Source organism: Lactuca serriola, chromosome 2, assembly GCF_051521515.1.
Source record: "Lactuca serriola cultivar US96UC23 chromosome 2, Lser_US96UC23_V15, whole genome shotgun sequence".
NCBI lineage: Eukaryota > Viridiplantae > Streptophyta > Magnoliopsida > Asterales > Asteraceae > Lactuca > Lactuca serriola.
The window spans coordinates 179,542,442-179,564,929 of record NC_136409.1 but is presented as its reverse complement, the minus strand read 5'-3'; the positions used below and the strand labels follow the sequence as shown (position 1 = coordinate 179,564,929).

General features: G+C 29.9%; 1 protein-coding gene across 1 annotated transcript; it reads right to left on the bottom strand.

Moving 5' to 3' along the window:
* Positions 1–11,882: 11,882 nt before the first annotated feature.
* LOC145090618 (uncharacterized) lies at positions 11,883–13,010 on the bottom strand. The gene has a single exon (XM_079028756.1). It carries the CDS (start codon positions 12,941–12,943, stop codon positions 12,218–12,220), a length of 726 nt encoding a protein of 241 aa, XP_078884882.1. The 5' UTR covers positions 12,944–13,010; the 3' UTR covers positions 11,883–12,217.
* Positions 13,011–22,488: the final 9,478 nt, after the last annotated feature.

Here is a 22,488-nt window from a genome sequence, read left to right as displayed (position 1 = left end):
CACATCAACTTCAACTAGTTTCTGATTTAAACAACCATCAGTACCTATAAAATTCAAATATAAAAAATTAAAATCATACATGATTAAACTATATATAATAATAAAATATGCCTACCTTGATCCAAAGTTTTAAGAAAACTTTCAACAATTGGATTGCAAATAAATTTACTAAAAGATACACCTTCCAGGCTATCAATTAGACCCACACTCTTAGTAACATTTTCGACAACAAAATTTAAATTCATGGCCTCTTCTTTATTACACCCACTTCCATTTCCTTGTTCATCATGTTCATCATCATCACCTTTACCTTCAACATGATTTTTGCCAATATTGCCCTCATGTGGACCACTTCCATCCCCTGACCACCAGAACATTTCCCTTGATCATAATCTTCAACATTTTCATCATCATTAAGAAAATCATTCCCGTAATCTTCATCATTAACTTGAACAAAACCAGGTGTTAATACCGGTTCTTTATATTTTTGTGAAACATAATGGAAATCAAAACTTTTTGTGCTTAAATCTTCAACAGGAAATAATAATTTCCAATTTTTCAAATTTTGACTTTGAGGAAACTTCAACACTCCCTCATCTATCTTTACAACAAGATCCTTTTTCAAATCCTCCATCCTCTGATACATACATGAAATTTTACTTTCATACACCTACATAAGAAAAAATATACTTACAACTAAAATACTTAAACATAAAAAGTCATAAATGAATAAACAAATTAAATCATAAATGAATAAAACTATAGAATTACCTCTACGTCATTAACTTTATTAACATCAAAATCTTCTTCATCCTCATCATATAAATCCTCTTCACCATCAGATTCAACCTCATCACCACCAGATTCCTCCTCATTATACTCTGATTCTTGAAATTCTTCTTCAACATATGCTTCATTAACATGTCCACATCCAAATCCTCCATTCTCTTGTAAAATATCCTCAAGAAACCTTATCTTCTCTAACGTCCAATAAAAAATAGTTGGACATTTACGTGTCACTTGCAAATGATCAAACTTGAAAGTATCCACATATAACAACTACAAAAAACATATATAACATCATATATGATTTTGATGTGTAATATATAATTAAACAAAAATTATACTACATAATCATATATGATTATATGTAATAAAATCATATATGGTTTATTATAAAAACAAACATATTTTTACAACTAAAAAGAATAATAAATATCAAAAAAATAATTCACGTACCATATGGTATGCTGCTGGTCCATAAAATAAAGAAGATTCTTTCTCTGGATTGTAAACCTTCTTCATCCTTACCAAACAATCCACAATGTAATCACACCAGTCAATGCTACTTAAATTAGTATCTCTTCTAATTAAATACAACGGATTCATATTACATTTACCCATGCTTGTAGACTCACAGAAAGTATTAATAAAAAGAACCAAAAAATTGATTCTGAAGTTGTCATCCGCAACACTAGTTTGAACAAGTTCATTCTTTGGCTGTTTCAATCTCAATTTATCAATATTTTCATACTGTTTCTTCCACTCAAACATACAACTCTCTTCATTATTCTCTAAAATGTAATCCATGTTTGAAAGTAATGAGCCACCAGATGGGAATCCTAACATCTCTTTAACATACTTACTATCAACACTAACTTCACAATTATCAAACTTCACCTTCAAAGATTCAAAATTAAAATGATCAAAAACATAATAAACAATCTTCAACGGTACGTCTATCATCTTCATCCCTAACAAACTCCCAAATCTCATAGCCCTAACACAATCCTTCTGTTCTCTACTTAAACCTTGAATAACACCCAACAATGACCCGGGTGAACATCTATTCTTCAATGAAGGAAATTATTTTATAACAACAACTATTTTTTATCTTTCTTCAAAACTTTAGTTTTTCTCTTTGGTTTCTTTGAAAATCTAGGACGACTCTGAAAATCTAAATCATCTTCATCAGATAGTTCACGTTTCTTACTTAAAGTTTTGACCTTAAACCTCAACTTCGCTTTTGGTTGTTCAATAACTGTTTTTTTTGGATGTCTTTGAACGTGTTTGCAACACCTCATTCGCATTTTCTCTTTTGGAAGATGACCGTGTCTTCCTTGAGCTATCTACATTCCCTTTTTTAACTACAATTTTCATTACAAACATAGTGTTAGTAAAAAATAAAACATACATTTATCATTACTATTCACTAATGATTATAAATAGACGTATAAAATCATTTATGATTAGAACAATAAATGAAAATACAATTAAATGTTATATACAATCCACTTAAAAAACCACAAAATCAGTTATGATTACAAAAATGACTTTATATTTATGTTTGATACATAAAAATACATTTATCATTAGTATTTAACAATGCTTATAAACAAACGTATAAAATCATCTATGATTAGAAGTGGAAATAAACATATAACTAAATGTTATGTTCAATACACTGAAAAAATCAAAAAATCAGTTATGATTATAACAAATAACTTCAAAAAATCAAAAAATCAGTTATGATTATAACAAATAACTTCAAACATTAAGTTATATGTTTATTTCCACTTCTAATCATAGATGATTTTTTTTAACTGTACCTTCGGAAATAACAACACTTCTACCATATTCAATATTTTTTTGATTTTTGATTTTTTTTTTCGATCATAGTTTCTTTTGAAATCACTATCTGTGAAAATATAAACAAAAACTTACATCAAAAACTACCACAAACAAACATAATAAAAAACATATCAACTCTAAACGAGACAATCATCAAAATCAAGTTAAAATGATGAAAAACCTACTGAATAAAAGCAAAAAGACACCATTATCAACATAAAACGACAGTTAACTAATTAATAAAAACATGCATTATCAATAAAATGAAAAATAACTCGCATTCTAACATTTCATTTCGATTAACGAAGATGCGACTTCGTTTATATTTTCTCCTGAAGAAATTTACTGATTTCTCAATAACAGGTAAGAAACGAAAACTAGGGCGAAATGCGATAAAGAAAGAAAAAGAGGGTTTCCTGAGAGTTCGAAGTGAGACTTTGATCGAGAAAGAAAAGAAAACAATAGGTGGTTACAGTATCGTAGCCTGCAAAATTCATATCAATCTTTGTAAAATTACAGCAATAGCCCCACAATCGTAAATTAACGACATTAGTTTAATAAGTTACCAATATAATTATAAATATGACACCACATAGTTTCAGAAACAAACATAAGCACATCAAACGGTTATACACATATCTTACAATCTCTAATTTTTATCTCAAAGGAACCAACATATATATATATATATATATATATATATATATATATATATATATATATATATATATATATATATATATAAGTTCAATAGAGAACCATAATTATTGATTCTCCAAAGAACCGAATATTTTTTCCAAGTTCTAGAGCTTATTCTTTATCGAAAAAAAAACTAAAAATATCTAAATTTATAACATAACATTGTGAATATTAAATATATTTTTCGGGTTCACCGTGTGAATTTAGATTCACATTGTGAATTTTCAAAGATTCACATTGTGAATTTGACGAATTTTTTTTATCGAATGTGATATCATTGGAAAAGGGATAAAAAATTATGAATTTCTATATTTTTAGTTTTTTTTATAACAAATAAGTTCTAAAAGTTGAAAAAAAGATTGGTTCCTTCATTCCTTGGTTAATTATAGTTCTCTACTGAAATTCATTAAATATATATATATATATATATATATATATATATATATATATATATAGAGAGAGAGAGAGAGAGAGAGAGAGAGAGAGGTTACATTGAGATAAAAATAAAATAGAGATCTTGAGATTCAACATCAACTATATATTTCACATCTGCCGCTCTAACCCTCTAGCGTACTGGTGCAACACGTCTGTTATAATCATAAATGATTATATAGCATCGTCCATTCATTTCGTCTCCGCCACCATCCCCACCACACAACCGCCATCGCCACCACCACTACAAACACCTCCGACAACAGCTGACCCCACTACTGTCACCTCCGTCACTTGTACCATCGCCACCTCTTCCACCACCACCTTTTTTTCCCACTAACTATCATAATCATATATGATTAGGTATATACTTATAAACATATATAGTCATATATGATTATACCTCTATGTCATATAATCATCTATGATTAGATGTACCCTGCTGCTGCCGCTGGAGCATTAGAACGGCAAATGAGAAATATGTGTCTGGTGTTGAATCTTAAGATCTCTATGTTTTTAATCTCAAGTGAATCGTACAGTATATATATATATATATATATATATATATATATATATATATATATAAAGGTTCGGTTGAGATTTTGAAAAAAATATTGATTTTGAGATTCAATGTCAGTCACCTATTTCTTATTTGCTGCTGTAGCGCTTCGGTGTACCGGCAGTACGGAAGACCTATAATCATAAATAATTATGCAGTGCCACACGTTCTTTTTCCCCGACCACCTTCCTCACCACCATAAGCGCCGCCGCCACCACCACCACTACAACTTGCACCATCTATACCACCTCCATCATCTCTACCATCGCCACCTTTGCCACCACCACTTCCTCCGACACAAATCACCATAATCAAATATCATTACTTACGTTGTAATAAACATATATCTATAATCATTTATGATTAGACATATAAGTATAAACGTGTATAATCATATATGATTATACCTCTCTTGCATATAATCATTTATGATTAGGCATATCCCGCTGTTGTCGATACCCTGGTTCGTTAAAGCGACAAATAAGAAATCTATGACTGATATTGAATATCAATTTTGTTTCTTTTAGAATCTCAATGGAGCCGTCCCTATATATATATATATATATATATATATATATATATATATATATATATATAGAGAGAGAGAGAGAGAGAGAGAGAGAGCTAGGTTCAAATGTGGATTGACATTTATTATGCGGAGTGTGGATAGTGCTATTCTGTGAGAATAACAAAGAAAATATGTTGTTTGATAATGTGAATACATTCAATCTTACATAACTATTGTCATTATCATGCATTCTCACTAATTAAACTGTCTATAAGGTTATTATAGATTTTTTTTTATTATTCTCAATCTGTCAGAATGATGTCAGGATATTTATTGAGTCCTATTCTGTAAGAATGAAAATGATTGAAAAACGATACGTGAGAACAAAAATGAATAATAATTAGTGAGAATGCATGGAAATGACAATAATTGTGTGAGGTTGAACGTATTCACATTATTAAACAATTTATTCTTTTTGTATTTCTCATAGAATAGCATCGTCCACACGTCCACATAATAGTTGTCCATCCACATTATAACACACACACATATATATATATATATATATATATATATATATATATATATATATATATATATATATATATATATATGAAAAAAAATTATGTGCATGTGCATTCAACTTTAGTACCAAATTTAAATGTACATGTGCATGAAAAAAAATTATTACGAATATACATAAAAAGTGGATTTTTTTAAACATCCATTTCTTAAGTATTATTATCAAAATTAGAGGTGTTCAAAACCGGATATCCGAAAATTCCGATATCCGAATTTCGGATTTCCGAAAATTTGGATAATTGATTTTTGATATCCAAATCCGTATCCGAAATTTCGGATATCCGAAATTTCGGATACGGATTCAGATATTAAACCGGATATCCGAATTTCATTAATTTTAAATAAATATCCACATCTGAACATCCGATCCGTAAAATCACCGCAACTCTTAAAATTAATAATAGCAACTATGTTAAATCTTGCTACATAGATGGATATCGATAGCAACAAATAAATATATGTAGCATTTACTTAATAGTTTTTTATTATAAGCCAACGAACCAAGATTATAACAAACAAATATATAACGATTGTAAATGAAAAAGTTTGCAATAAAAGTTTGGAAAGAATGGTCAAGAAAAAGTTGAAAAGGCTGGGGAACATTAGTCCATTAAGCATGCCAATGTTTCTAATTTCTCATTTTAAAATATTAAAAAATAAAAAAAAATTATTTTTTTTGGATATCGGATATCCGAAATATCCGAAACTTTATAAATTCACTATTCGTATCCGAATCCGAAAAATCGGATATCCGAAATTCGGATATCCGAAAATCCGGATATCCGAAATTTCGGATCGGATTTTCGGATTTTCGGATGCGGATATTTTTGAACACCCCTAATCAAAATATATATACTATGTTTTCGCTGAAATAAAAAAATGATTACTAATTGTTTTTTTTAATTCAACGGATATTTCCAATGCGTATTTGTATGTTTTTTTTTTCTGGATATACACATTTAGAAAAAAACATATCAATATACAAATGCACAAGAAAAAATCAAAAATTTTCTTTAAACATCTCTCGGATATATATATATATATATATATATATATATATATATATATATATATATATATATGAAATTTAGTGTCAAAATTATATGTAGATAAAAGTTCGTTTGTTCTGTCCTTCAATTTGGTTTTTCGTGGATATTGTCTTTCTCTCTCTCTCTCTCCCTCTCTCTCTCTCTCTCTCTCTCTCTCTCTATATATATATATATATATATATATATATATATATATATCCTAAATCCTATACTAATAAAACAATACTAAATTGCCACGTGACAATTTCTTAGCCTCCGCCCAAGCTATTTTTCCCACTCAAATGGCAAAGTGAAATTCCAATATTGTCCATTTGGTCAATTCAACTCATATACCATCTTTTTAAATCGGTTTCAATCAAATAAAGTAGTCAATCTGTCCCACAAAATCAAGACAAATCATTGCAATAGTTTCCTTCGTCTTCATTGTTCTTCAGCCCTACCTCTTCCTGTAATTGATTCAGACAACTGATTTAGAGAGAAATCTCGATTCATATTGATTTATTGAAAATTGGCTAAATTGATCGACGGTGATTTTCTAGAGCTAACCTGAAGAAGGTTTCAAGGTAAAGTATAGCTCCAAGAAATTTAAGGTTTCTTTAAAAAAGAGATACAAATCGGTAGCTATTGTGCGAGCTATTGCTTTTGATGGTCTATGCCTTCTCCTCTAACATCACTACCACTATTTCTTCTCCCTTTCTCTCTAGCTCCAAGTTGCTATCTTTCTTAACTTTAATTAGGATTTTAAAACAAAAATAAGAAATTAATATTTATTGTAATACTTGTGAGCTATTTGACTATATGAAACAGAGTAATCATGAAGCTTGAAAGTCACTATGCTTTTCGGATTGATGATTTCTTTTTTCATCCTATCGTGGTGTGTTACTTTGAAGCATAAAATCTGTACATTTTTATATAGCGACATATACAATTTTATTCAACAAGGAAATAATGGTATGTGTGTAGAAAAGGTGTTTGATAAATGCTTGAGATAAGGGAAGAGCATGTTGAAGCTATGTTTGTCGGACAATAACTCCATTATATGTTGTTCTTGCCTGTTCTTCTTGGGTTGTGGTAGTTGATTGAAATATTTTCTACTTCTTGGTTTTCATTGCGTTTCTTTATTCAATGGTCCTTTTGTGAGATATGAAAGTACATTCAATATGATATAACTTTCAAAAATAATATGTTAAACCACATAAGTTTTACAGGTGATTCTTTGAAGAAGCTTGAAGAAAGAGGAATTATCATACGTTTGGTCACTGGTAGGAGGTTTGCTTCTGGCCTTAAATTTTTTTTCTTCTCTAAGAGTTTTAATATTAATGTAAGTAAGAGTTATAATGATGGTGTTCTCTTGGATTTCTTAGGGAATTCTCAGATTTGGAATTAATTTTATATGGCTCTTTACTTTGTTGTTTTTAGATCCATATTCGATTCAAAGCTTCATGTATATGGTTGTGTAGATAAATTTGTGTATTTCGGGGCTTTTTTGGGTTTTCATTATGAGCTTCAAACTCTACTTACTTGCAAGTATTGGGTTATTCGAAGCTTGGGAGTTAGCCACTATTCGTACTTTATGAATTCATTTAAACCTACAAGAATTTGTAGTTTTATATTGTTTGTTGGTTTTTAACAAATTAATAAGCTTCATAAATGGCCATACTTTATGAATTCAATTTTTAGTATATGTGTTCTGCTCACTCACGTCGTGAAATTGTCAATTTGTCTGTTTGTTTTATTATCAATTAACCAAATTTTGTTTCTAATTTGCATTTTGTCTGGATTTACTTATAATGTGAAGTAGATTGACAGCTTGACAGAGTTAACCAGATGGTAAGTTGTGAGAAAACACGGGGGTTGTGGTTTGGAGGACAAGCGTTGTAAGTTTCCTCATATATATGCTTATGTGCTTCATGGTTTTGGTGGTTACAATGGTTTTCATATTGCTATGATTATTATTATGTTTTTGGTTTTCATATTGCTATGATTATTATTATGTTTTCTAAAGTTTTAATATTAGTTTACTTTGTCAACTACATTTCATGTACCTAAACAAGTACATTGCCTATTTTGGTAGAATACGGAAAGTACATTGACATTTCATGCAAAAAAGGTAATGAGTTATCTATGTGATGAGATAATTTTTTTTATCTATTTTATAATCTAAATCATTTTTTATTTTTATTTTTAAAACCACATTTCACTTTGTTACCAACTTTTTATCGAGTTCTGGACAAAGTCCAAAACAATATTCGTAAAAATAATAGTAAAATATTGGCAAGTTTTTCCAAGAAATAGCAATGTACGTTCATATCTGGTCAAAACAGCTTCATGATAAGACATGCTACTATGTTTCCTCAATTACATACAATGGTATAGAAATATCTAACATTTAGATGATTGAATACATGTAAATGAAACAATGTTGTCATTTCTTGCATTTAACCTTATATTTGAAAGTTTAGTTTGTGCTTTTTAGATCTCTATTGTTTTCATTATCCGACTCATGGTATTTTGTTTACAGGTCTTAGATTTCTATAAGCACCCATAGTTTGAGAGCCCAATTGAAGCTATTACACTTGGGGATAACTCTTTTGTGTTTGGGTGTCAAACTACCTACTTGCTGGGGCATTTTAAAAGTGGCTCAAAGTTCTGGCTGAAACTATAGCTTTTGAAAGGAGACTGATCGAAAGAAGTTCTAAAATTCAAAATGGAGGCAATGAGAACTGATAGTCTTGTGTTTTATTTAATGATCTAATAAAAATTCCAGTTTACTTTCATGGATTTACAACTTTTCAATTAAACTTTACTGCATCAAAAAGGTTTAGTCTTTTTGCTATTAGGATAATGGAAAAAGTAGTAAAATTAAAAAAATAAGTAATTTATGCAGCTTTGTTAAGCATATATTTAGTTTGTGTAAATTTAATTTATTACTTTTCGAAACAAAATTTTGGCATCTAAACTTTAAGGATTTTAATATTTTTCCATCAACGTGCCTAACAGTAGACCTGACAATTCGAGACATGAATACACGAATCTGTGAGAGATACAACACGACACGAATACTTCTTGAAATTTGAGATAAAACTTATTTCTCGTCGTGTAATCGTATCGTATCGAATTCATGGATGACATGATTTCATGACACGAATACACGAATTGTCAAGTTTTTTAATCTTTATATTATAAAATCCTATTGGATCCTAATATCAAATACACATTTATAATTTATATTTGAGAAATTGGCATACTTATCGGTGATGACTACCAAATTGTTTATTTGGGTATTTAGTTTGTGCTTCTATAACCTAACCAAACCAACACAACCTTAGGCAATTATTTTTCATTATATATTTTTTTAGAGTTTTAATCCATCATATTCCAAGAAATGATTTAAAAAAGTTATGTTTCTTGGTTTTATTTTTCATTATATATTTTTAGAGTTTTTAGATAAACAAAAATTTCAATCAACATGCACAAAATCAAACTACTAATATTTGATAGATTCCACAAAATATGTCAGTATACACAAATATATATTACATCGTACAAACTCATGTTTTATCAAATATCTAAATTTACAAAACGTAAATTGAATATTCATAACGGTGTATATATTTATTTTAAAACAAAATTATAAACTTACTGACAAAGTTTATATCTTTATAGTTAATATTTTTTTTACTATTTGATTAGTCCTTACGATTTTGAATAATATATATTGTTTTTCTTTTTTAACCGTGGTTTCCACGAGTTTTAATTCTATTATATATATATATATATATATATATATATATATATATATATATATATATATATATATATATATATATATATATATATATATATATATAGATATATATATTATGTTCAAATGTGGAATACATCTATTGTGCGGATATATGTGGACAACACTATTTTATGACAATGATTAAGAGGAAAAAATTGTTTGATAATATTAATATGCTTAACTTCATGTAACTATTGTTATTATCATGCATTTTACTAATTCTTATTTGTTTTTGTTCTTACACATTTTTATTCACTCGTTTTCAATGTTACAAAATACAATTATCAAGAATATATTTTGACAAGATTTTAACAGAATAATAATGGTAAAAAAAAGTCGATACTATAATTATGGATAATTTAATTAGTGATAATGACAAAAGTTATGTGTTGTTGAATGTATTCTTATTACCAAACAATTTATTCTCTTAATTATTTTCACATAATGATATTTTTCATACATGTTCGATATATATATATATATATATATATATATATATATATATATATATATATATATATATATATATATATATATATATATATATATATATATATATATATATATATATATATATATATATATGGCACTGACAAGCATAACCAATCTCAACTTCCACCAAGCTTCAACTTCCACCAAGCTTTAAGTTAAAGAGAAGTCTACCTCACCTCACCGTACTCAAAACGGATAATAAATTATAGGAAACGTATTCCATTGTTTAGCCTGAAATAACTCCACTAATTATAGTTCATTTTATCAAAGAAGGTAAAGGAACTCTTAATTAATAGCGGCTATGCCTGCAATATGCTTATCTTTTGTATTATATTAATACAAACTAAAAATTCTGTATTTTATTTTCCTTCTAATTATGGATAATTTATATATATATATATATATATATATATATATATATATATATATATATATATATATATATATATATATATATATATATATAATACAAAAGATAAGCATATTGCATGCATAGCTGCTATTAATTAAGAGTTCCTTTTATTATTACCTTCTTTTGATAAAATGAACTATAATTAGTGGAATTATTTCTGGCTAAGCAATGTAATACGTCTCCTATAATTTATTTTATATATATATATATATATATATATATATATATATATATATATATATATATATATATATATATATATATATATATATATATATATATATATATAAGTTCAAATTAGACATGCCATTCTATTCATGTAAGACAGGAGAATGCGTTTTAAATTTATAATACATTTTTTGGGTCAAAAAATAAAAGAATTATAGAAATGACAAAAATAATTTGACATTTAATATCATTATTTTTAATATAAAAAATCAAACAAAGAATTCATTGTTCAAATGATTTTAACTAGAATATTTGTTTATAGAAGTATAATATATGTAATATTTTTATTAGAAATGTATAAAATTTTAAAAAATTAGTAATATTGTTATTTTAACATTAGAAAGATTATTCAATTATGAACAATACTCAAGTTTTCAACTATAAGGATGATTTTATTAATAGAATGGGTTTCTTTAATTTCTGTAATTATATTTATACACAGAACCTAAAATATTAATATTCATCAAGATACTATATAGTAGATGACTAAGTTTCTATTATGGAATGCTAATATCAGACAGTATTGTCTGAATAGAAGCTGGCTGGTTAATTCCCATATCCTAATACACAAGAAATACTTTTCCCCTATTATAATTCTATGATTTGTAATTAATTAATTATACACATGATCCCAGTTAATATTGAATTAATTATGAGCTTGTATTTGCTACTACACCCATAAATAACTGATTCAATTTCCATTACACATGTAATTGCTAGCATAGTTCAATCTTAAGATCCTCACAGCATGATCCCATCTCAAATTACTAAACTACCCTCCATCCTAGCCCCAGCTCCCCCTACCCCTAAGTCCCTAACCCTCCTTCATTCACAGGAATTACCTAAGCAACTCCATAGAACCTACCGTAAGAGAAGCTTGAGTACTAGGCTGACCACAGGCTCGAACAAAATTAGAGTGATTATTCGTACCGTGATTGTTCATGGTGGTGGTGGTGCCAATAACGTTCAACCCCGGAAGTGGTGATGTTTTTGTTGGCATACCGCCACCACCACCACCACCACCACCGGCAGCTGCAGCTTGTTCCAATGATTGCACTTGTTTTTTCAAGAATTTCATGTAATGAGCAGCCTCATCCAACATCGACGCTGTGTCCATTTTAGTACCTCCGGGAACTAATCTCTGCAATATCCTAATCCTCTCGCTGATCCTCTCCCTCCGGTGCCTCGCAGCCACACTCTGTGGGTCCTTTGATATCTTCACGTTCCGTCTCTTTGGTGGCTTGACAGACTCCGGGTCTATCTGAACTGGCTGCAACGCCGCCATCCGGAATATCATCTCCCTCATGGCCTCTACCGAGTCCGGTTTCTGCTGAAACCAGCTGCATCGTGGAAATTCGCGTAACGCCCTGATTTGTGGCGATGGAAGAATTACAGGTAGTTGGTTACGATACATGAACTGTGGTTGTGGTGGTGGGGATGGGTGGTTGCTGGTGGAGCTTCCGCCGGAGAATTCCATGAGTGGTGAGTCGGAAAGATCTTGGAAAGGAAGAGAAAACTGTTCCGGAAGCTCATCTAGCTCCATTATCATAGGCATCATCTCCATTTGATCTTTAGCTTGAACGCTAGTGACGGTGGATTAGGCTGAGAGAGTAGTTAGAAGAATTAGGGTTTATGGATAACACACTACTGTAGGAATATGCAAGTGGAACTGTGGAATGCTATAAATAACAATTTCACGACTGATATTTTAATGCAATTCTTACGCCCTCGTATTTATTGCAACAACAACAACAATATATATATATATATATATATATATATATATATATATATATATATATATATATATATATATATATATATATATATATTAAGGAATATGTAGCTCTTATGTATGCTATATTAGATATAAACCCATTAAAAAACGCATAATTTCAACGAAATACAATCAAATATCTCTATCATTTTTTTTTTATATTCTCTATTAGACCAGATGATAGACTTTGTACATATTTTTATGGAGTTTTAAATTTTTAATTTTGCAACACAAACCATGTATAAGAATACATTATCAACTACATATAAATCTTCATATTCAAATTTAAAATAGAAAAAGTATAGTGAAAATTGATATTATTCATTAAAAACCCAATAAACTTCTTCCCATAACACATAAAAAAGAACAATGCAAGTATACATATGGTTGGTGTCAAAGAAATTTTTGAAGCCTACTAGAGGTCTAATATAAAAAACACATTCGAAATACATAGATGTAAGGGAATAATTATTAAATTAGAAATAATATGAGCTCAAAATCAATAGGAAGAAGATAAAAATGAAAAAAAATATGTTTTTTTAATCAAAATGAAGTCAATTTTGATGATTCTATACACAATATTACATACATGACAGCCACATATTCACTTTTCCTATATATATATATATATATATATATATATATATATATATATATATATATATATATATATATATATAAAATTCGACGTAATTAAAATTAAAACTAACAAACTAAAAATTATAAAATAAAAGAAGAAGATTTGAAAGAATTCTTTAACACTTAGAAGATTGTATTTAAATTGATATGTTTTTCTCTTTATATTTGATGGGTATTTATACTACATAACATCCTATTCATACATCATCAAAATAATAATTCGGTAGTTAAAGGAAATTATTCAAGGGGTGAAAACTGTTTCTCCACATACATTGTCTAACTCAATAATTTGATGTAATTTATAACACTCTCCCTTGGATGACAATTTTTCTAATATGAGTTCAACCTTAAAGTACTACCTCATTAAAAACCTTGCTAAAGAAAACATTGTGGGAAAAAACTTTAACGAAGGAAAAAAGAGTACAGTATATAGTTGATTCCTCCTCATTTAAACATCTTTTACATTACGTGTTATGCAAACATCGCATTCCGATGCCAGGTAGATGTTTTCTGAAGATTGTAGTAGGAAGTGCTTTCATGAAGAGGTCTGCTACATTGTTGTTGGATTGAACATATTATATCTCAACTTTTTGATCTTTTATAAGCTCTTGAATGCTCTAAAAAAACTTTAGAGATATATGTTTTGTCCCATCGCTCTTGATATATCATTCTTTCATTTGAGTGACACATGTTAAGTTATCTTCATAAATTAAATTTGGACATTTATCTTTATCTAGTCCACATGAAGACAAAAGGAGTTGTCTCCTCGATCTTAACCATGTGCATTCATCACTAGCTTCATTTAGTGCAATTACTTCGGCATGATTTGAGGATGTGCGGACAAGTGTTTGCTTTTTAGAGCATCGGGAAAGTCTGGTGCCTCTATTCATGAATACGTATCCACTTTTAGATCTAGCTTTATGAGGATCAGATAAATAGTCCGCATTTGCATAACCAATCAAACCTTGTTTTTAATCATTAAGATAAAATAATCCTAAATCAGTAGTCCCTTGAAGGTATCGCAAAATATGCTTGATCCCATTCTAATGTATGTTTGCTAGGAATGAATTGAACCTTGCTAGCAAGTTTACAACAAAAGAAATGTCGAGTCTTGTACAACTGGTAAGATACATAAGAGCCTTAATTACATTTAGATATGATACTTCTGGACCAAAAACTTATTCGTTTTCTTCGTGGGGACGAAATGGACCTTTCTCAATATTTAACGATCTAACAACCATTGGGGTGCTTAAAGGATTGACATTGTCCATACTGAAACGTTTCAAGACTTTTTCGGTATAATTTGATTGATGCACGGGTATTTTGTTAGGGATATGCTCAATCTACAAACCAATAGAATATTTGGTTTTTCTAAGATCTTTCATCTCAAATTCTTTCTTTAAAATTTCAATCACCTCAAGGATTTCTTTATTCGTTCCAATGGTGTTTAGATCATCAACATAGACAGCTATAACCACATACCTAGTTGTTGTTTTCTTAATAAATACGCATGGACAAATAGTGTTATTTTTATAACGGTTACTTGTCAAATAATCGCTTAAACGATTGTACCACATGCGTCTAGATTGCTTTAACCCATATAAAGATCTTTGCAATTTTATAGAATACATTTATTTTTGTTTTGCTCTTAAATCTTCATGCATTTTAAATCCTTCAGGGATTTTCATATAGATACCACTATTAAGTGACCCATACAAATAAGCTGTAACAATGTCAATAAGACGCATCTCTAAATTTTCAGACTCCCAAGTCAATTAAATATCTAAATGTGGTTGCATCCATTACCAGTTAATAAGTTTCCTCATAATCAATTCCAGGTCTTTGAGAGAAACCTTGAGCCACAAGCCTATCATTGTATCTTATAATTTCATATTTCTCATTTCTTTTTTGTACAAAGATCCATCTATAAAGTAATGGTTTCGCAACTCCAGGTGTGAGGATAATGGCCCTATAAACCTTTCTCTTGTTAAGAGAATTTAATTCTACTTACATAGCCTCATTCCATTTCGCCCAATCTCTTCTTCTTTGACATTCAAAGACATATTATGGTTCAGGATCATCATTCATAATATCATATGTAACTGAATAAGAAAATATTGCACTTATATTATTAGTTTCATTTTGGTCACATATTCTATTTATTTAACCATAATTTAGTGCAACATCTTCTTTTCTTGGGGAATCTTGATAATTCGTGTTTCTCCAGGAACACTTTCCTTATGATCTAGTGCATTTTCTATTCCTCTTCTTTTCGTGGGTTCTTATCCTTAGAACCAAATGGTCTTCCATGCTTTAGGCATGTTTTAAACTCTTGAGTGACTTTATCATCAGTTTGTCTATATGGAATTTCAATTCTAGCCAGAACATTGACAGTTGATATATATATATATATATATATATATATATATATATATATATATATATATATATATATATATATATGATTTAGTCACCCTTTGTGTGTTAGTAAATGCATCAGACAATTGATTTTCCATTTTTGGAAATGCATTATCTTTTGACCTTCAATTTTACATTGCTTTGTGCGAGGTTCAAGATATGATAAAGAAGGCTTATGCCATGAAACATCCTTTCTCAAGAATCTTCTTTTCTCCCCTTAATGATGGGAAATTTTCCTCATCAAATTGGCAATCTGCTAGGTGTGCATAAAACATCACCTGTTAAAGGTTCAAGATATCTTATAATAGAGAATGATTCATAACCAACATATATTCCCAACCTTCTTTGAGGACCCATTTTTGTCTGTTGTGGTGGTGCAATGGGGATACATACTTCACACCCAAAAATTCACAAACGAGATATATTTGGCTCTTGAGCAAAAGCAAGTTGTAGAGGAGAATAAACATGATATGAACTTGGTATCCTGCGTATCAATGATCCAGCATGGAAGATTTCATGGCCCCAAACAAAAACAATAAGTTTGGTCCTCATTATAAATAGTATAACTATTAGCTAGAGACTTTTCATCAGTGATTTAGCTAAACCATTTTGTATGTATACATGAGCAATTGGATGCTCAACAACAATTCTACAGAAATACAATAGTCATTAAATGCTTATGAAGTACATTCATAAATTATTAAGTCTCACTCTTTTGATAGTATAATCAGGGAAATATGCCCTTAATTTAATAATTAGAGCAAGAAACTTTGCAAATGCCATATTATGATTTGATAATAGGCAAACATAAGACCATTACTGGATGCATCTATTAGAGCCATAAAGTATCTAAATGGTCCAAATGGTGGATTAAATGGTCCACATATATCACCTTGAATTCTTTATAGAATCTAGATGACTCCCTTTCAACTTTCATTGGATAATGTTTAATAATTAACTTTCCAAGGGGACAAGGTGTACATGGTCTTATGCTTCTGGATTGAGGAACTTCTGTTTTTTCAATGGATGCCCATATGTATTCTCAATTATCATTCACATCATTATTAATGCTGGATGGCCCAACATATCATGCAATAAACTGAATGTCCCAATATCATAATGTTTTTCTTTGACTACCATATTTGATTCAATCATATGTATATTTGTATAATGCAGACTAGAATCAAGTGTTGGTAGTTTTTCAAGCACATGGTTTTTGTCTATAATATACATATATTTCTTATTTTCAACGGTCACGGTTTTTGTGTCATATACTTTGAAATATATGTCACTTAAACTTAGTAAGTTTCTATTAGACTTTGGAGAAAATAAGACATTTTCTATACAAAATCCTGTGCCATCTGGTAATATAAATTGGGCTTTCCTAGTTCCTTATATCAAGTCTGCAGGACCTGATATTGTATGTATGACTGTTTTTGTTGGTACTAATTTTGAAAAATATTTCTTCAATTTCAGAATAGTATGCATACTACCACTATCTTCTATACAAATATCTCCTATCTTTTATTGATATTCTGCTCCAGTTGCACTCATATTAAACTTCATATATGAAAGAAATAATAAGCCAATAAACATATTCATAATAATTATTATAAAGAAGGTTCATTTATTGTAAGAAAGACATTACATTAAAAAAAAGGAAGGAAAAATAAGTCTTCCATGTCATTGCAGAAATCAGCAAAATGATGAATAATGTCTCATTTAACCATTGTTTTGGTGTTCTCATCATATCATGTACCTTGCTTTCCGTCGTTATCTTTAGTTGTATTTAATATACATTATCATATATATATATATATATATATATATATATATATATATATATATATATATATATATACATGTATATATATATATATACACACACACACACACACACACTTTAGTTAATACAACTTATTCCAGTAGGATATTCGAGCATGGTAACAACTAAGTACAATGTTATCTGAAAAGCTTGTCAGGGTAATGACTAGGTATACTACTTTCCTAGTAAGTTGGCCAATATAACAACTAATTACATTGTTATCTTGATAAGTTGACCATAGTAACATCTATGCATAATGTTTTCCTAGTGAGTTTGTAAGTATAACGACTATGTACAATGTAACTCGAAAGGTTGACCAGGATAACAACTAGGTATAATGTTTTCCTAGTAAGTTGGTCAGCATAACGACTAGGCATAATATTATCTATAAAGGTTTTGGCAGGGTATTTTCCTGGCATAATATTATCCTAACATTTTCTAGGTATAATTATATCACTAATACTATACAATTAACAATAATTATAAAATTGAAAGTATAGTATTATATCATGTATCCCCCCCCCTCTCGAAATATTTGAAAATTGTAAAAGTGGGGTCGTGAAATCACTCTTGAAGCGTGCTTCATGTACTTGGTGTGTTGTGTTGGAACTTCAGAAGCTCAAGATTATCACTCGAAAACAAAAGGGATTCCATTAGAGAGGGAGAGATCCGGTGATCTTGTGTGAGAATAGAGGTGGTAGAGACCTCTATTTATAGTGGAGATTTTTGGGCGCGAACGATGTCTTTTGGGGTATGCGTCACGCACATGCACGTTCGCTCCACCAGAGTTCAACACATGTCATCTTTTTTGTGGGCCACATTATCCAAATCTTCACGAATCTAGTGTCAAGATGCACATCGTGCAGATGCAAGCGTGATGTGAATTGTTATTATAAATTATGTATCTTCCGTATACGAGCTCCATTTTCGAAGTTTCTTAACTCCTCGCATAGGTCTTGTTGTGTACTAAAACTCTCATTTTGGTTGTTCTGGCTGATTCTAACTTTCATTTCTAGCCTATATTTTATACCCATGATGATTTTGCAAAAATCATAACTCTCTCTTATAGGCTCCGGTTTTGGCATTCTTCATTTTAAAATCCATATTTTGAAAAGTACTATGATTCTTCTTTTGGTCACTTTGGCTAAAAGCCAGTCCTTCTCCTCGTAGCTTTTTATGTTGTAACTTTTTATACGTTTTGGACCTTTATACTTTAAAAAAATCCAATATCTTTCATATGAACGTGGATTTCTATAACTTTTGTATTTTTTGGATTGTGTTGATGCGTATTTTCCAAGTACGCTATCCAATTTGTAGGATACTGCAACTTTTTGTGCTCTAATTTCTTGGCCTTACTGTTTGGCTGGTAGCGTATTTTCAAGTATGAGCCTTCAAATCTATTAAACATTATGACCTTATTCTAGTATATTTATGTGTGTCACTATCTCATTTGGTGACACATTTTTCTTGGTTGTCACAACAATGATTTTATGAGACATTACCTGATGGATCAATTTAAGCAACGAGTTGACTATACTGCTTCGAGGATTCCCTGGTAACCAATGAGGATTAATAAAGGCAATAATGAGGGGAATCGAGTATATCTAATGAACATACAATTTATTAGCATCTACAAGAATGATTACCCACTAATATTCCACATGACTATATAAAACAACGAGCGGTCATCATCTTACTCCGACAGATGACCCAAACATACCTGATGATGGTATGATACAAACTCATTCTTTCTAGTTGTCTACATGACATACCTGTGGATGGTCTAATACATACTCACCCTTTCCGACCATCTAAAAGAAAAAAAGGGGGGAATACTTATATTGTACTCATGTATGCACCCGTACACCACCAAACATTAGTATCATCGAATAGAGTTCTACTCTTCGTTTCCATCTCACACATACCCTTAATCAGATGCTACCCAATATCCAAACTTAATTGAACTAAACATCTATTTTTGGTCTTAGTCTATAACTAAACAAGATTGCAATACCCGTAATCAACCTCCAATACAAATTTTCCTTTCTATGTAATATCTTTACAATACAGGGTAGGATTAACACTCTTTCAACTTAACTCGAACTAAATTTCCTTAACAATCCTTAGTTTGTAACTAGACCAGTTCACTATTCATTTTCAATACAATCTTCATGATTTTATCCCAATATAGAGCATGACTATTATCCAACTTAATTGGATGTAAGCATCCTTTGTACGTCTTAGTTTAAAGACTAGACTAGACCACAATCTTTGTAATCAACATCCAATACTAGCTCTATTTAGTCAACATTATCCTAATTTAGTGTATATATTTGACACATGGTATTAGGTATTTATTATTAATCTTATTAGTAATGATACTTATATTAAGATTCTCGTGTATCGTATGTTCATCTTAACACATATATAACCATATTTGGTTCATAGAATGTATGTTATCAAATATACATCTAACACATATTTTAGTCAATAAGCATATTATTCACACATAAACTTTCAACATATATTTAATACTTTTAACAAATACTTGTATTAAAATCATGTTCATGAAAGTAACCATCAACTCACTTGATTAAAGTAGAAGATCCTTGGGAAAGCTCACTCGTCAACTAATATTTCAACTTATCCCTTTTAAATAACCTAAACACGAATATTACTATGCTTTAGTACTCTTTCGTATGTATAGGCTTATAAATTATTTATGGATTCTTCAGTAATCCTAAGAATTACTTCAAGTTCTATCAAATAACGAACAACCAGGTAAGACCATATTGGTGGTAGGATTCATTTGGTATACATAGTATACTGTTTGGAAAATCCATTTTAAACACCTCAATTGATCTAGCATAGACATCACTCCAGGAAGTACACCAATAAGTATAACAATAAGAGTCACCAACAAATCTTGTTTATAGGTTCATAATAGCGATAAATAACTTAAACATAATTTAAACTTAGAGCATAATAAGTGTAGCTCAACTTACACAGTTTCTGGAGAAAAAGTCAGAAAGTTCGTGGGCAGAAGTTCAACTCCGAATACTTCATCTCGTTGGGATTTCTAACACCACAACGCCCTGCTAAAATGCTTGAGACTTAGAAGTCGGATCCTAAAGGTTTGGCAGAAATTTTGATATATATATATATATATATATATATATATATATATATATATATATATATATATATATATAGAGTGAGATGGTGTGAGAAATTGAGCAAATCCTGACTCCTATTTATAGGCGTATTCAAAGGGTGCGTCGCGCCTCGTCGACGATGTTCCTCCCATTTTGTTGCCACATGTCATCATTCCTATGGTCCATGTTGTTGATTATTCATCACATCGGTTGGGCATAGAGGTTGTTGCCTCACCACGTGGCACACTCTGGTGCCGCCACGTCACCCCAACCGATATTTTTCGCGATTTTCAAAAAATCATAGCTTTCGCAAACAAGCTCTGTTTTTGACGTTCTTTATATCAGCACGTAGGTATTTATGAGTACTACAACTTTCCTTTAGCTCTCAATGACTAATTCTTAATCTATTTTAAATTCATATTTTTATAGAGATCACATTGTTAAAATCCGTGCGAAATTCAAAACTCCTTTATACGAACTCCATTATCGACTGTCTCTATATCGACGAATTCATATTTACTCGATGTTCAACTCTCTTTTACATTGTTTTAGCTAATAATTAACCAATTTTAATTTCGATTTACTGTGTCGTATCGAAACTTCGAAAAATCATAACTTACTCATACGAAGTCAGATTTAGACATTCTTTATATGCACACATTAATAATTTCGATTACTAACACTTTCATTTAGATTATTGAGGCTAATAAGAAACCTATCTCCAATTCATCTTTTATGACACACTTTGTCGTATAGGGCTTAATGCGAAACATCGAAAAATTATAACTTCTCCATACAAAATCAGATTTAGGCGTTCTTTATACCCACATAATCATCATCACGACTAGTAAAACTTTCTTCAAGACTATTTATCATAAATAGTCTTTTATTTTAAACGTTTATTTATTGTAATTCGTTAAATTTATAATAATGTTTAACACAAATACTATAAGCCCATAATATTTGTCCATAAAACATGTACACAATATATAAATATCATTTATATAACTCGTATTGCGTACAAAGGATTCTTATTTATTTACGATTATCCTATTTGAGGATTAAATTATTGGTTAAAATGAATATTTATAATTTATAATCCTTAAAACGTCTAACCCGAATTTGCGAGCGTTACACTGATGGCCAAAGTGAACGAATAATCCGAACTGTAGAAGATATGTTGAGGGCATGTGATATTAATTTTAGAGGATGGGATTAACATTTGCCATTAGTAGAGTTTGCTTATAATAATAGTTACCACCCGAGGATTGGAATTCCCCCTGAAATGTGCGTAT